We start from the raw sequence: 15,829 nt of genomic DNA, 5'->3' as shown, positions 1-15,829 counted from the left end.
TTTCTCGACTGACTCCATAAGGCGGCTCCTCAATACAGCACATAGCAGCCAAAATGGAGCGTCGGAGATATTGCGTGTTATATTATAAAAAAGAAAACTAGAGGTTAAAGGAAAGGTTTTTAATTGAAAAGAACAGTTTATTGAGTTGGCTATTAATACTCTATGAAGAGTCATAGGCATTACAGAACACAAATCACCGAAAGAAATTAACTCTGAAACAGAAAAGGCACCGCTGGGATTCGAACCCAGGATCTCCTGTTTACTAGACAGGCGCTTTAACCAACTAAGCCACGGCGCCGTTGTCGTCACACGACAATGGTACTACTTATCAACATTCATAGCGTAGAGTAGTTCCAGTTTATGGCACATTTTTATGATGTTGATTTTATTTTATGATCTTCGGTTCATATTTTATGATCGTCGGTTGACTACCGCCGACATGTGGCAAGTTGGAGGTACGTACTTACATTCGCCAGTGTCCTTTCAGCTCGTTGACAAGCTCTGTCTAAACAAAAACGTTTACGTTCGTCGTCAACGCAGCCATAATTGGTCCTTCAGATGTTACTAGTTATAAATAACAGGTCACAGTTGTACGGGTCCAATCCAAGGTTAAAAGATACGACAGAAAAAGAATATTTTAACCAGATGTGCCAGTTACTGTATCATAAATACAGGTGTGATAGCCCTGGAAAGGAACACAGATTTAGTAATTGGGATTTTTTTTATATATAAAATTGTGAGTATTTTTAAATATGGTCAATAATAATTCCGGCATAGACGACCAAGCCTTTCATAATTGGGAGTAAATGTAATAAATAAAAACCTTAAAAAAAAAAAAAAAACCTGTATAAAAAGTCGCACTAATTCAACTAAAAGAGTAAAAGCAACATAAAATAGTTTTAAAAGTGTAATATTTCAAAATCAAATATACCTAATGTGGAATGCAGAAAAACTGTTTCAGCCATTTAAATAAGCAAATCTATTCATAATTCCATATATGATAAGAATAAACAATGAAGCCAGGTTGCACAGGACCTTTTGACCAATCCACTCTTGGTTAGCATGTTCCTCCAGTCTGTATCCAGTGGAAACATTTTGTGCTTAAAAGCTTTGATTAGTAACCTTTAATGAAGATTTCAAACTAAGTCAAGAATGATAGATTTTATGAGCAGAACTAGACAAACAATGGGATGGTATTGCTAATTGAAAATAATAGATCAATGCTAAGAAAATCTAGATTTAAATGTAAGCAAAGTTTTGCTTAAAAACATCTATTGGAAATGTTGAAATAATAAAGTGCTTGTCTTTTCTGACTTGTGAACTCTCAGTGTGAGTTTTAAAGTGGCATAAAACTTTCTTAGCTGAAAGCATTTCTTTGTAAGAAGCAGTACCTGAATGACATATGAATGCATTGAAGACGATTAGGGTTGTACATTAAATTGTGTAACTTAGCAGCAATAAAAATCCCTTTGCAGGGGACTATATTTAGTCACATTTTTAATGGCAAAATCACTCCCCTAGCGCTCCACTACCAAATCCCCAAGGCCCAATCCTGAAAGTCCTCCTTGCAGGAACACACACAAAAAAAACATGTTGTCATGGAGAGCAGAGACATCTGTGATTCATTTGAGACTGTAAAGGTTCTTTTTTCTCCCTTTAGGCTGAAAAGACAGAAACATTTCAACTTTCCGTTCATCAATGTTCTTAAAATAGAAGCACACACATCTTCAGTGTGTAGTAGTTATGGTTTCCATGAGTAACTTCCTGGTTCTTATCCGAAAAACAGGCTTTTTTTGGGCTTCCTATTCCCTAACCACATACTTACTCTATTAGTACAACAGTCATCATTTGGAACAAACATAATGTTCTTTTAATTCTCTGCCTTGTCATAATAATACAATCATAGGCCAAAGTCACTAACAACAAAACAATGTAACTTCCTCCTGTAAAAATATCCCCACCTCATTTTACTATTTAACTTTGTCTTTTCTAAAGAAATCCACATGATGATGTTTGTAAAAATTAACAAGAGAAGCAGGAACACAACAGAAGGGACTAATCAGCATGATAGTAGTGACAGAGTTGTTTACAGACTAAAAAAATAAGATATGTTGATTTGAATCATCCAGTTATCTCTTTGATTATTTATATAAAATAAGCCAAGTCCTCAATATTATAATCCTCTGTGACTGGTGGGCCAGTCTATAAAAATGGTAAAACATTTTGAGATGTGTTTCCACTTTTTTCTGCATATGCTTATTTATTTTTTGGTCTCATGCAGCCTTCCTCCAACTGTCAACTGGCGTGGGGTAGTTTCCATCCTACGTCAAGTAGCTGGTCCATCCACCAGCAGCACAACAATGCATTCATGTACCAATGACTAAAGACAATTTATAGAGGCCAATAAACCTAAGATGTATTTTTGGACGGCAGAACAAAAGTGTTGGTCAGAAGGGCTGATGGTGCGATGTGTTGCAGTAGTGATGGTTTCCACTAATGTACCATGAGTTCAGAGTAAAAACAAAAGGGTTTATTAGCAACAGGTCCACCATGGAGAACGCTTAACAGAATCAACAAACAGACAGAAACAAAGTTCAGTTAAAGTTCAATTCAGTTCAATTATATTCACAAAACATGTCATCTCAAGACGTTTTGTTGAAAAAGTCAATCTAATCAGATCTATTCCAATTTACATACTTATCAAACAGTATTGTCAAGTTCAGTTCATTACTCAAACTAGTTTTGAAAGTTTTCTTTCTAAGTTAGCAGATTGCAGTTGATCTGCTAAATTTGCAGATTGTAGGGTTAGCTAAATTATTTTGTATTAATAGACTTTTAAAAACTGGAATACAGTGCTGAAACCCGCATGCTTAAGGAGCGAGAGAGAGACGGTATGTGTGGCGGAGTGAGTGTGAACGACGACCGGAGCAGCGGCTACTAAGAAAAGTCTAGTGCAGCCTTTACCTGTTAGCCAGAGCTATTAAAGTGAACCTCCAACCACCTCCGTGCCACCGCGTGGTTTATGTTCAGAGCGAGTGAGGGAGTTAACCACGAAGTAGAGACTTCGGCCCTGGAGGAAGATCTCCCCTGTGTCTTCTGACCACGGTCAGCAGACTGAGCAGGAACGCTTAACAGTATTGAACTGAAACTTGTTTTTTATCCTTGCAGGACTCTTCTGTTGCACTCCTCTGGGTTCCGTGTCCTGATCTTCTTGTCTCAAAGCTCTCTTTGTTTTCTGGTCGTTAAAGCTCATCATCATCATGGAGGGTTTTTGATTCTGGGTCCTCTTTCAAACTTTACAACATGACAGCAACCATTTTAAGAAAATAAACAAAGATTCTACTTTTAACTTTTTCAAAGTAAACTTGACATAACCTTTAAATCTTATATATATTATTATGTATATTTTATAAGTTTAATTTAAAAAAAAAATTGCCTATGCTGAAATTGCCTTCTTGCTAAAATTCAAGCTTTTATGGGTGGCCCCTGATGGTTTGGGCTCCCAGAGCTGGAGCTTGGTTTGTTTGTGCCTTGGGTTGGCTTTGAATCAACAGCAGGACATTGTTGTGCAGATGAAGTCATTTGTTTGTTGAAGGAGATGAACCACAACAGCGAACACATCTGTATTCCAGATCCCACTCTGAGAGAACGTTGGGCCGGAAAGTGTCCTCCCACATCCAGAAAACAGAATTACCTCATCTGAGTGGGCGCAGGGAGGCCTGGGGTCTTTCCACACCCCTGTTGTCGGTTCACTGTCTGGGTTTGAAGATTGGGAGCAGGAGCATTTTCTCTACCACTGGTGCAGTGGTGGTTCTGAGTGTCAGGACTGGGAGCTTGGTGTGGTGGGGGAAATGTGCCTTTGGACCTTGGTTCTCAGAGTCCATGGCTGTATCTGCTCCGGCGTAGCCAGCTGCCACTGGAGCCAAATCATCACCAAACGAAATGAGAAGAATGAAGTGATGATGCAGTGTGTGTAAGGCCAGCGAGGCATTACACTCGCCGGGTGTTTGACTTTAGTGGGAATACAGGTATGGTGTCTTCTATCAGTGTCCTCATGTTGGTGTGGTGTTGCTTCAGGAATAAGACTCTAAATGCTGGACTATGATTGAACAACAAAGTCTTATTACAAACTGCAGCCTGAAGCAGTACAACCAAATCATAAGGAAACTGTGACCCAATCACAGTGAAGTCTCACTGATCACTGGACAGCATCTCTTCTAGAGGGTTCTGGTCAACACAGAGTAAATGTTATCACATACCTACTGTGTGTTCCAGGCATGTTTAGGTCTTGGCGGCCGATCGTCTGCTACCACATCTGGAGTCCATAAATTAAACTTGTTTTTCAAACTCGGTGTCTGTTGCCATGACTGCTCCTCACAAGCATTTTCAAAAAAGTACATTCAATACACTAGAACATGCATTCCAATGAGACTGATTTGTCAGATTAAAAGTACTTTTAAACATAATTTTCATTAAGTGTACATTTATGTATAAAATGTTTTTTGTTTTATTGGTTCAATGTAATATTTTAATTGCAAATGTTATGATTTCGTTAACTGTAAGCAGAAATTCATCATGATTAACAGAAATAAATACCTTTTGTGTATTAATCAATATGATGTTTCACTTAAAGTTCCTGAAATAAATGGAGTTTTCAATAAAATTTTAATTTGTGAAATAAATCTGTATTTCTTAATTTACAATCTGTATAGTGTTAGATGGCCACTTCTGCAAGCAGTTTTTAGCAGCTTTATTAGTTTCATTAACATTGATTTTTTTTTTATTATTACTTTTCATGTTTTGTGTTTTAGGTCTATGGCCCTACGGAAGAAGATTAGGGCCACAGAAAATAAAGAATTCTGACTTTAATCTCAGAAGTCAGAATTCTGAGAAGTCTGGTTAACACAAAGTAAAAGTTCTCACGTACCTGTGTTTCACCTATGTTCTTATGTTTAGGTGTTCTGACTTTGATCTCAGAAGTCTGAATTCTTACATTAAAGTCAGAATTCTGAGATTAAAGACAGAATTCTTTTTTTTTTTCAATGGCCCTAATCCTCTTCCATAGGCTACAGACTGAACAGGACTTGAATTTAATTTGTTTCCTTTGAAATGTCTTTTCCTTGAACCTGGAAAACACAAAGATCCTTTATAGAGGTTGTGGATAAAATCTCACTACTTACATAATATTTCTTTGATTAGTGTGAATGGCTTTTCCATGACAGAAAAGGCGGGTTGGGGTAACACGGAAAGTTAAGTAATCCTGGTGTGTGTTGGGTTGGGTTGGGTAAACACACAAAGCGCAACAGCAGCGTATTTCAGTTATTTGATGTTTTCCTCTGTTCTGCAGAAACAATTTTGTGGTTTTCAGTGATACCCCCCCACCCCCTTCACTTCTGCTAAAAGCATTGATGTTTGCTGATGACAATTATATAAGATGCTATTTGAGGAACCATGACACAAGGCCAATTCCTGAGCTCTAACAGATCTGAAAAGTTTCTCTTTCGGTTGCCAAGGAAAGCAGGAGAAACAGCAGAGGAAAGATTTCTGTGGTTAAAGGGCCGGTGATTCATCAGAGAGGGAACAGGATTCAGCTCTGCTTAGTCACTTTTAGAACAGCTTCTCTTCTAAAACAAGATGCTGGCAAATTTACATTTCGCATTTGTTCTAAATATTTGAATGAGCGTTTGAAGTGTTAATTTCAGAGACACAAATAAAACAAACATTACCTCATCACCTTTTCCAGCATAAAATGTTAAATTAAGAGAATACAATCAACATCACTGAACAGATCATCTACAAAAATGGGATGGATTCATTTCCAGAAACCTTCCAGCATCTGGAAGCGGGCTTTCTGCATTCTTCTGCTCAGTGTCACTGAGTCTGTGGAACACAGATAAGGTAAAAATCTGTTCCAGAGGGCGGCGGAGGGACAGGGCCTTATGTAATGTTCACATTTTCTGAGAGAATGAATTTTAGAATTTTATTGTCTGTAAATGATAATCATCAAAAGTACCAAAAAATAAAGACTTGAAATGTTTTACTCAATGTAATATGAAAGTACATAACACTGGGTTACAAAAAATGATTCTTTGGAAGTTGTCTTTGTTTTTTCAACTGAGTTAGGACTATTTTTGCACAACTTATCCCAAAAATGAGATCCGTGTTTCCCAATCAGGTCAGGTTTTTATTCTTATTTGATTTTGAAAAATCTGATCTTCTGACTAAATTGATGACATTGTTATGACATCATCAGTTCATTTCCATTAATATTTTACATCCAAAACTGGTTTTATAAGAAAAAGTTGTTGCTCACAGAGTGTATTAATGAAATATTACAAACTTGGATTTCTGTAAATTGAATAATAATTACTATTAATTACATGTGAGTTGAACATTACTTCTTCATTGTGTAAAATTCTCCGTCTCTTCCCTGTCCTGATGGAATCTCTCCTCCTGCTCATCACTCATTGATCAGATTCTCCAGATGTGAGAACAAGTCCTGCATCTTGATGCTCATGTTGCTCCATAGTTCAGAAAGTTGACCTGATTGAGCAAAACCAATGTGATTTTAGGATTCAGCTCATCAACATGACCCTAAAACAGTTGAAAACCTCCAGACAATTTTTTGGCTGTTGGATTAGTCGCTCTTACACATCAAACTCTCCAAATTTAAGGTGTTCCCATTGGAGGATAAGAAATTACATAAAATCAATCATCTAGCCATAACAAGGCTTGCATTTGGTAATATCTTCCTGAGATTATTGTATATCCAAGTTCCTCTATGTTGATGGGATTAATTTCCCATCATCTGGCAAATAATAGCTCCACCTGCCAGTTTAAACCTCCTAAATAATCTGGGTTTTACAATCACTTGACAGCCAAAGACTACTTCTCATCCTCTGCCTTCATCACTTCCATCAACAACAGCAGATATACACTTAAAGCTCAATAGACCCTCACATTATCTCAAAATAACTTTTCAATGATCATCATGTTTTAGGTGTCTGGGAGAAAAGGACACACAATGGATGTGGTGAGCCCCAGTTACAGTGAATAAACACACAGAGACATGAGTGGGTGGTACCAACCAAGTTCCCCTTCACAGCCTTTTATGGAATCTATCAGATCCTGGGGGATGTGGAAGTTTTTCCATATTACAGTAAGAATGTTGATTATCTCTCTTGACAATGAAGGGAAAGTGAACTGAATGAACAGCAGGGTGACCTCCGCTGCAGCAGAACTGCTGAAGAAAGGGATTCTTCTTACATGAATCAGCTGCTTGTTGATCTGCAGGGCTTCAAAAGAACTGACAGGTTTTGTGCTTTTCTGACACACAATGACAGGGACTTCAGTATGCTTGCCAAAGTCACTTTTGGCAAAAAATTACCTTGAGAGGTAATGTTAAGATATATAAACACCTTCTAAAATCCAGTAAATGTTGTAAAGAAAAGCCCAATTGGCAACAACTGGAAAATAAAATCGTATCTGTTTTTTGTCTCTGGAACAAATTTCCTACTTGTATGCATGTAGTGGAGTAAGTTTCCTTTAGTCAGAATTGAGTTCTGGGTGACGGCATTACCTGCTTTCTGCTACACACACTCATGAAAAATGAGTTTGCATATTACTTGGTTGAAGTGCAGCAGGAAGGACTTGCACAGCCGCATGCATATTTATATTTTAAGCTTACAACTTAGACATAGTGCTTAATTATGATTAGTAGTGATTAATTGCAGCGCCAGAGTGTGATTATTGAATCAAATTTTTTAATCTATTGAAAGTACTAATTTTTGCATAATACAGCCCCTTTAATGTTTTTTATTTTTAAACTAAGGTTTCCTTTTAAATCTTTTCTGTTCATTTTGATTTGTTTTTATTTTTTATTTAATTTGCAGAATTTAAGCTATGATGTTTGAAAAGACAGGACTATATGTTCTATAAGTAGAACTGAGCAAACAATATAATTATGGTTCAGGCAATTACCATATCTGAAAGAATAGATTAAAAATTTGAAGTAACATTTAATTTTTTAGTTTTCAATAATATATCTTTTAGGCTTATTCTTAACAACTAACTATTGCTAACTAACTTTAATTATCTGCTTGAGCCTGAAATAGACGCAATATGTTACATAAATTAAGATATTTCTGCTTTTGTTTTTTGGTTACACTTTGAATAAGGATTGTAACCTCTCCCATTTTAGTTTTTGTGTAACATCTTCCAGCTCCATGTTGTTGCTTGTTGTAACTGCAGGGTGAGTCAAGCACAAATCACCTGGGAGGTGATTGAGTTGTTACAGTCTGATGAACTTCTGCACCTTCATTTCTTTCTTTCCTTAGCAGAGTAGACTGCCTGCTCCTCTGTTTAGACTGCAGCAAGTAGATCAGGGGTGGCCAAGTCCAGTCCTCGAGAGCCACCATCCTGCAAGTTTTAGAAGTATCCTTACTCCAACAGACCGGGATCAGCTCTACAGAGGCCTGATAACGAGCCAGTCATTTGATTCAGGTGTGTTGAAGCAGGGATGCATCTGAAACTTGCAGGATGGTAGCTCTCGAGGACTGGACTTGGCCACCCCTGAAGTAGATTAACATAACTTTTATAGGGAGCATTCTCGTTTAAATTTCTCTGTGCTGTACATATAAGGTTAAAAAACACACCACAGAAGCGCGAGCACCACCGCACCCTGAACTCACCATCAAGCTGATTATTTTTCTCTCGACTCGGCCCGAATTTTGGGTCAGCTCAGGCCTAAAATCTACGCTTTAGAATGCAGTAATAACTCTTTCCCAAAACACGATGTCCATGTATATACAACATGGCAGCATACGATAAATATATACTGTGAAGAGTATCAATGGGAACTTTATTGAAGGATTTCTGATGACATTGCTTGAGGGAACTGACCCACAAAGCTTGGATAAATAATAAAATTGTTCTCTACGAGTAAAAAGTGCCAGTTCAATTTCAGCTCAGTTTATTTATATATTGTCAATTAACAACTGTCGCCTCGAGGCACTTAGAAAAAATCCCTTCAATTCAATCGCACATAAAACACTCCAGTTATCCTGGTTATTAAACTGTACAGCAGGCTCAGTTAATTATTTAAAGGTGTTTCTATCTAAAAAAGAAAAAACCCAGCAGATCACATCGAGTCATACAACCACATCAAATATTCTACCTCCAAGCTGTCCAGGTTCCTCACCGGGTTGATGAGTTTTTACTAAGGACTCCTGCTAGGACAGACATGCTCAGTAATTTGAGTGAGTAATGAAATGTCCCGGTTCCAGTCTTCTGCTTATGACTGATACTTGTCAAGACCAGTCTTGACAAGTTAGGAACATTAGAAAATGCTACCTGAGCAGCAGAAACCCAAACAATCCAGATGATTTTTTCTTTTGCATTGTCTTTTACAGATAAACAGATTTACAGGAAGACAGGAAGGATGATGTGTTCAAGTCATTCTGTAATTGTGGAAACATGCTCTGTCCGGAAATACAAGGTCCCAAGCGTTTTACAATTCTCCTTTTTAAGTTCTTTTCTAGTAGCCTTCATTTGAATGTGCTAAGACAGTAAAGTAGGTAAAGAGAGAGGGAAGACATGTGACAAACATCCCCAGGCCGGGAATCAAACCTGCGACAGCCGCACCAAGGACTAAGGCCTCCTTATGTGGATTGTGCTGAACCCCTGCATTTTATAATCTTAATGTATTTGTCAATGAACACATTCTGGGAACAAATTTGTCAAATTCACAAGTTTGTAGATGAGACCAAGTTAAAACTGGTTTGTTTGAGCTGAGCTGTGAATGGTGATCAACATTCTAAGTTCTGAGCATCGGTTCATGTTCTCTATCCTGTCTGCTTGTATCAGTGAGTAATATTACAAAACATTGACACATTCTGTCGTATTGTTGTCAAAGTGACAATGGACAAGATAGCTGTAACACAGATGCAGTACAGTTGATTCCCCACAAATAACTAGAACTCTTGGAACTTTACTGTGTGCAGGAAAAGAGGAAAAATTCATGATTAGTCAGAGCAGCTCATCATTTTGCATAATTCATCCAGTCATCCTCCAGACAAAACGGCTCCTGGATCTTCAGAACAAACAGAAGAACATCAGCACATTTCTCATTCTATGTGAAAATTCTGTAAATTAACCCTCTAACCTTTTAGCATGTTTCTAGCGTGTGATTCTGCATGTGGTCAGGAAAGTCAACCTGAATATTACATTACCTGCCTTACCTGTTTCGCATGCAAAGAGCAAGAAAATTTCATATTTGTCAGAGAAAGCTACTCAGAATATGTGTGTTTGCTGAGATGAGATTTTTGTTTTAATTATTTTGCAGCTCTTCTTTAGTTTCTTCTTTAGTCAGAACGCAAACTTTAATATCAACCATTATCAACTCACTAAAAACCACAGTACATGATCAATAGACCCACTTTTAAACACTGTTGGCTCATGTGTTATAGTATGTTTAGTCAGTATAAATATACTATAATTTTTTCCCTCTGTTTTACGATAATCTTCTGTATTCTGTTATGTAATGTTTTAATGTTTTCAGAACGTGTCATCGTTGAAAATTACCTGGTTACATAAAGGTTAAATAAATAAAATAAAAATTGTTTAACAATATCTGGCTGGCATTTTGAACATGTTGCTCTCCATGGGTCTAATGGACTGGGGTGTGTGTATCTGTGGCCACATGTGTGTGTTGCTAACACTCTGGGTAGATCTAACAGAAAGTCCCTGCACTGACCAGTTGCTGCTGCTCTTTGTTTTTTCATCTTTGTGCTGAGGGGAGAGTTGGTGAGGGTTTTTTTCCTTGCATGGTGTTTAATGACACTTTCACACAGATCTGCTGGTTTTCTTACTGCTGGTTTTAGGCGGTGTCCAGCTGAAGTCCAGACTGCTGCGGAGGTTTGGGTGGTCTGCTCCCCTCCACCCCATAAAGAAGGGACCCATCTCTTCTTTTTGGGACATGTGGTCCCATTGAGGAGATGCTACCTGGATCTGGCAGTACAAAGTTTGTTTGGGGAGTCCAAGTGGGAATATGATGTCCATTGTTGTGTGTGTTTATGTTGGGTGAATTGGTGTAAGAATGGTGGGGGGTTAACATGTGTGTGTGCCTGTTGGGTTTTGGGCAGCCCCTCTACTGGATCTAGTTAAAGGCGACGTGCTGCAGTCTACTCCAGGTGGTAAAAAAAAAGAAAAAAAAGGTTAAGAAAAAAAATCCCTGAACTTAAATATCAAATGCCCCAAAAATGATCTAAACGCACTTTAATTTTCTATTTGGGTTCTTTTAAACTTGAAAAATCACATATGGTGGCATTCATCTTGACAATACCAACAAATAAATGCATCAAGAATTTAATAACTAAAAAAGGAAAAACAAAATCATTCAAGGCATGGCTGTGCGCTTTCCATTGAGAATGTAATGACGGAGCACCAAACTGTCAGACAGTTTATTTATTCATCAGTTCAGCAACTTTTATCTATTTTCAGATGTTCAGGGACAAAGAAAATCCATGAATTTCCCGTCCATTTCTCCTGCATGACTCACAGGGGCACAGTGATTCGTGCAAGTTCAAGCTGAAAAACAGTTATCCAACTTTCCATATCCTCTGTCATGCTTTAGTCAGCAGAGACATCGGAAAGGTTGTGTGTTCGTAGAGAGGAAGTCTCTCCAGACAGCATCAGATGATGTCAGAGTCTCTAATGGCTTTTCTGCGTGTACGTGTGTGCAAGTGTGTTTGTGTTGAGGAGTGGGGCGGGATCATGCCTACTGCCTACAGTACAAAAGACAGATTGGTTCAGTTCTTCAGAGCGAAGCAGCAGCAGCAGCAGCAGACAGCTCCAGTTTTCTTTCTGAATCCAAGCAAAAGGTAAGAATCACACTTAGCTGTTAAATCAACACTGGCAGATGTTTAGATGGTTGTATTTGAAATCTGTAATTTCAAATAAAACAATTAGTTAGCATTTTCCAGAAATATCTTTAGTGCTTTTGTGCGACATATTACACATTTTTTCCCATTATATTTCTTTGTTGTACACTCTGAAACAGAAGTTCATCTCCATAAATACGACCACTGTCTGTGGCCTTTGTTTGAATTTGAATGCACAGAAACCTTGACCATAGAAATAAGCTGAACACACACGAATGTGGGTGTGTCTCACACCCATGCTCAGCTATGTATTTCTAAGAAGGAATAAGTTAAAAAAATGCACTGATTTAGAATGTTTATTGTCATACTACTGATATAGATTTTTTATTTTATTGCTCCTGTTATAAAATCTTCCGACTTTTAACCATAAAGATTGAGGAGAGTTTCTTTTTATCAGTGCTGAACAATGTAAGATACCACAGATTTATAATACTGTTTCAAACTAACATATTTATAACTTTTGGGAATTCATACTCAATTTTAAAAAATCTTTTCTTTTGGAATCTCGCGTCAGTTTTATTAGATGTTCCCATGTCTGTAATATTTTACAGGTGTGTGTTAGGATGAGTCAGAGTAGTTTAAACAGTGTAGTGTGCAGTCAGTTGAAGACGTGAGTGTTTTATACAAACATTCCGTTTTTATGCAGCCAATCACAGATTTTTTTTCTGGTTCTGTCTCCCCAGCATGATCTGTGTGAGCATATTTGTGTTGCTGGCCCTCAGCAGAGGGGCCTTGGGGTCTCTGCAAGAAAAGCAGACAGATTTCGGACTGAAGGTTTTCTCTCAGCTCGCTGCGGACGCTGCAGACACAAACCTGGCGTTCTCCCCCTATGGCATGGCGAGCATTATGGCCATGGCTCAGCTTGGCGCGAATGGAAACACACAAAGGGCCTTGACTGCAGCTATGGGCTTTTCTCTGCAAGGTGAGTGGTAAATAAATGAAGTGCAGAAATGCTAAAGTCCTGAAGTACTTCAGGTCTGTTAGATCAACTGTAACATTAACCTAAACATGTATCTCAAAAATCTATAACTGCATCCATTTAAGGTAAGGACATCTAATCAAGTCAACAAGCTCTTGTTTTGTGAGCAATGTTGCACTCTGAGATTGGACTTAGCCATTTGCTGCCTCCCCTCTTTTGTCTCCTTCTAGCATGTCCAGGGCATGTTATGGTTTTGTGTCAGCTAAACCAAAAATGCTTCTCTTGCAGGGCGGGGAATGCCTCGGCAGCAGCGCCTCCTGCAACGCGATCTGTCAAGTGAGGATGGGGTGGAGATAGCCAGCGGGGTGATGGTGGAGCGGAAGATGAGTCTGGAGAAGCGATTCCGCCGGGCTCTGGCCAAGACCTTCCAGACTCACCCCCACCAGATGGATTTCACCAAACCAGAACAGGCTGTCAGCATTATCAATGCATGGGTCTCAGATCACACTGCAGGTACTAACGTCTGTCTGTTAACAGCTATCAATCATCTTCAGAGAGGTAGAACTCTTGGAGTACCGGTTAAAAGTAGAAGACCAAGATTTAGGGCACAGAAACTCTTATGCCCAGAGTTTCTTTCATCACAGCTTCTGATAGGTGACAGATTGATCAAATACCTTGACATTTCAGGCACATATCAAGGAAATCAATAATACAACAAAAACATAGATGCTAAGAGAAAAGAAAAAGTACACTGATAAACCTTTAAGGACACAAGCTCAAAGACAGTTCAGTAAATTTCAACAAAGTTCTGTTCATGATGGTAGAACTGGACTGGGGTCTATCCCAACAGTCAGGGAGAGACAGGCAGCCCCTTCCACAGCACCAGTCCCTGAAGTATCTTATGGTTAGTGAAGTGTTTTATACAAACAGCTAAGTGGAATGTAATCTTCCTTCCTGTAGGTGCCATCCCAGAGTTCTTGTCCTCTGGATCCCTGGACGATGAGACGCGCCTGGTCTTCCTTAACGCTCTCCACTTCCAGCGCCTATGGAAAGTTCCCTTTGACCCCAAACTAACACAGGAGAGAATGTTCCATTGTGCCAATGGGAGCACTGTTCCTGTTCACATGATGAAACTCACGAACCTCTTCAACTATGGTATGCCATGCCAATGAACCAAACTGAAGGTTCTAGAAAAAAAACGTCTTTATTTGTTCTTCCCAACCCAAACTCAAAATTGAACCTTCTCATTCCTTCTAAATCCTCAGGTGAATTTGTAACTGCTGATGGGGTGGATTACGATGTGATAGAGGTACCATATGAAGGCGACTCACTGAGTATGCTCCTGGTATCACCCTTTGAGCCTGAAATTCCTCTGAGTGTCCTCAGTGCAGATCTGAGCAGCCAGAAGATTCAGCAGTGGAGGTCAGAGCTGAGGCAGGTCAACAGACAGCTGGCTTTACCCAGGTGAGGAAGAAGGGCTGTGGCCATGGGCTACATTCGTTTGTTTCTCTTGTCACATATTAAACATCCGTTAACAAACTAAAGAATATGTATTTCTTCAGGTTTTCTCTAAATTCTGACATAAATATGAAGAGTGCTTTACTTAAAATGGGACTTGGAGACATGTTCAACCTCGCTACTGCTGACTTCACACGGATAACATGTAAGTTGATGTTTGTTTAAAGCTTTGATCCATGGACTCTTGTTCCACGTGAATGTAAAACTCCTTATTAACTTGCAGTTCATTACATTGTTTGTAGTCAGCAATGCCTCTTCTTTTCATATTCTGCTTCGTATTAACCGCTTTTTTGTGGAATAGCTTTGATTTATGCAGCTTTTCTATACCAAAATAAAAGACGGTGATTTTTACACTTTGTGCCTAATCTGTTTCCATTTTTGTTTACCAGCTGATGAGAAGCTTTGCATTTCAAAAGTGCTGCAGAGGGTGAAGATTGAGGTGAACGAGCGTGGAACCAAGGGAGCATCAGTAACAGGTAGACTGCTCACTGAATATTTCATAACACAGACAGAAAACAGGCCATCTAACTTAAAAAAAATGTTGAGTTAATTTGTTACAAGTAATCTAATTAAGTAAATTCAAATAAATGCATTAAGTTTATTAAGTTTGTATATGTTAAACATAAATTCAATTGCATGTAACAAGTTAACACAATGTTTTGAAGTTGGAGCTCCATTATTTTTTCAGAGCACAAATAAATGGTGCAGCTATTTACAATGGTCTTCATTCATTCACCAGCTCACACACACACACACACACAACCACACACACACACGACTGTGACATTTTTAACGGAGCTGCAAAAGTTTGAGTTCAGAGATTTTCCCAAACACTTGAAGGATCCAGGGTCAGCCTGTGACTTCTGGTAGTAATTTCAACTCTGACAATCTGTTGACAGCAAGAATCAAACCAAGTCAGAGTGGATGCATTTTAATGCTTTCAAACATAAATTGCATCTTAACACAAAGTTAATATACACTCATGCCGGATACAGGTGGTTACAGATACCTTGTGCAAACTTTCCTTTGGATGTAGGAGTGAGAGTGAGAATAAGAAATAATATTCTCAAAACTTTCACTCATTTCAGTTAAAGATTATAAGACATAAGCTAAAGTTTAAGCAAAGCTCTGAGTTCCTCTCATGCTGACAGCTGGATCATGCAGACAACACACACTACAGTGATCAGTGATAAGACTGAGGTTTCTCGTGAATGGAATCAATTAACTGATCGATTTGATTTGTTTTTTCTCTTCTTCTCTTTGTTAGCTGCTGTCATGTTCTCCCGTATGGCAGTTCAGGAAATCACACTGGACCGACCTTTCCTCTTCCTCATTCAGCATAAGCAAACTGGTAACAGCCCTAAATATATTTATTTATTCCCATAAAAAAAAAAAAAAAAAAAAAAAAAAAAAATTATTTTTATTATAATAATATTAATATTTATTATATATA

At 38.3% G+C, this 15,829-nt stretch overlaps 1 protein-coding gene and 1 non-coding gene across 2 annotated transcripts in view; one reads left to right on the top strand and one right to left on the bottom strand.

Annotated features, from left to right (window-relative positions):
- Positions 1 to 224: 224 nt before the first annotated feature.
- Positions 225 to 298, bottom strand: trnat-agu (transfer RNA threonine (anticodon AGU)). The gene has a single exon. It is a non-coding gene; the product is annotated as a tRNA-Thr (tRNA).
- An 11,459-nt stretch (positions 299 to 11,757) lies between these two features.
- The window catches only part of serpine1 (serpin peptidase inhibitor, clade E (nexin, plasminogen activator inhibitor type 1), member 1), a 7,843-nt gene continuing 3,771 nt past the window's right edge, over positions 11,758 to 15,829 (top strand). The window contains exons 1-8 of the mRNA XM_015046618.1: positions 11,758 to 11,879; positions 12,623 to 12,861; positions 13,147 to 13,371; positions 13,819 to 14,013; positions 14,124 to 14,322; positions 14,421 to 14,521; positions 14,766 to 14,852; positions 15,644 to 15,727. Of these exons, the coding sequence (XP_014902104.1) occupies positions 11,773 to 11,879; positions 12,623 to 12,861; positions 13,147 to 13,371; positions 13,819 to 14,013; positions 14,124 to 14,322; positions 14,421 to 14,521; positions 14,766 to 14,852; positions 15,644 to 15,727 (1,237 nt within the window). The 5' untranslated portion in view covers positions 11,758 to 11,772. The remainder of the gene's footprint in view (positions 11,880 to 12,622; positions 12,862 to 13,146; positions 13,372 to 13,818; positions 14,014 to 14,123; positions 14,323 to 14,420; positions 14,522 to 14,765; positions 14,853 to 15,643; positions 15,728 to 15,829) is intronic.

This window comes from Poecilia latipinna, unplaced genomic scaffold, assembly GCF_001443285.1.
Source record: "Poecilia latipinna isolate Pla-1442-1.1 unplaced genomic scaffold, P_latipinna-1.0 Scaffold40, whole genome shotgun sequence".
NCBI lineage: Eukaryota > Metazoa > Chordata > Actinopteri > Cyprinodontiformes > Poeciliidae > Poecilia > Poecilia latipinna.
Note: the sequence above shows the minus strand (reverse complement) of the source record. Positions and strands in the feature narration are given on the sequence as shown.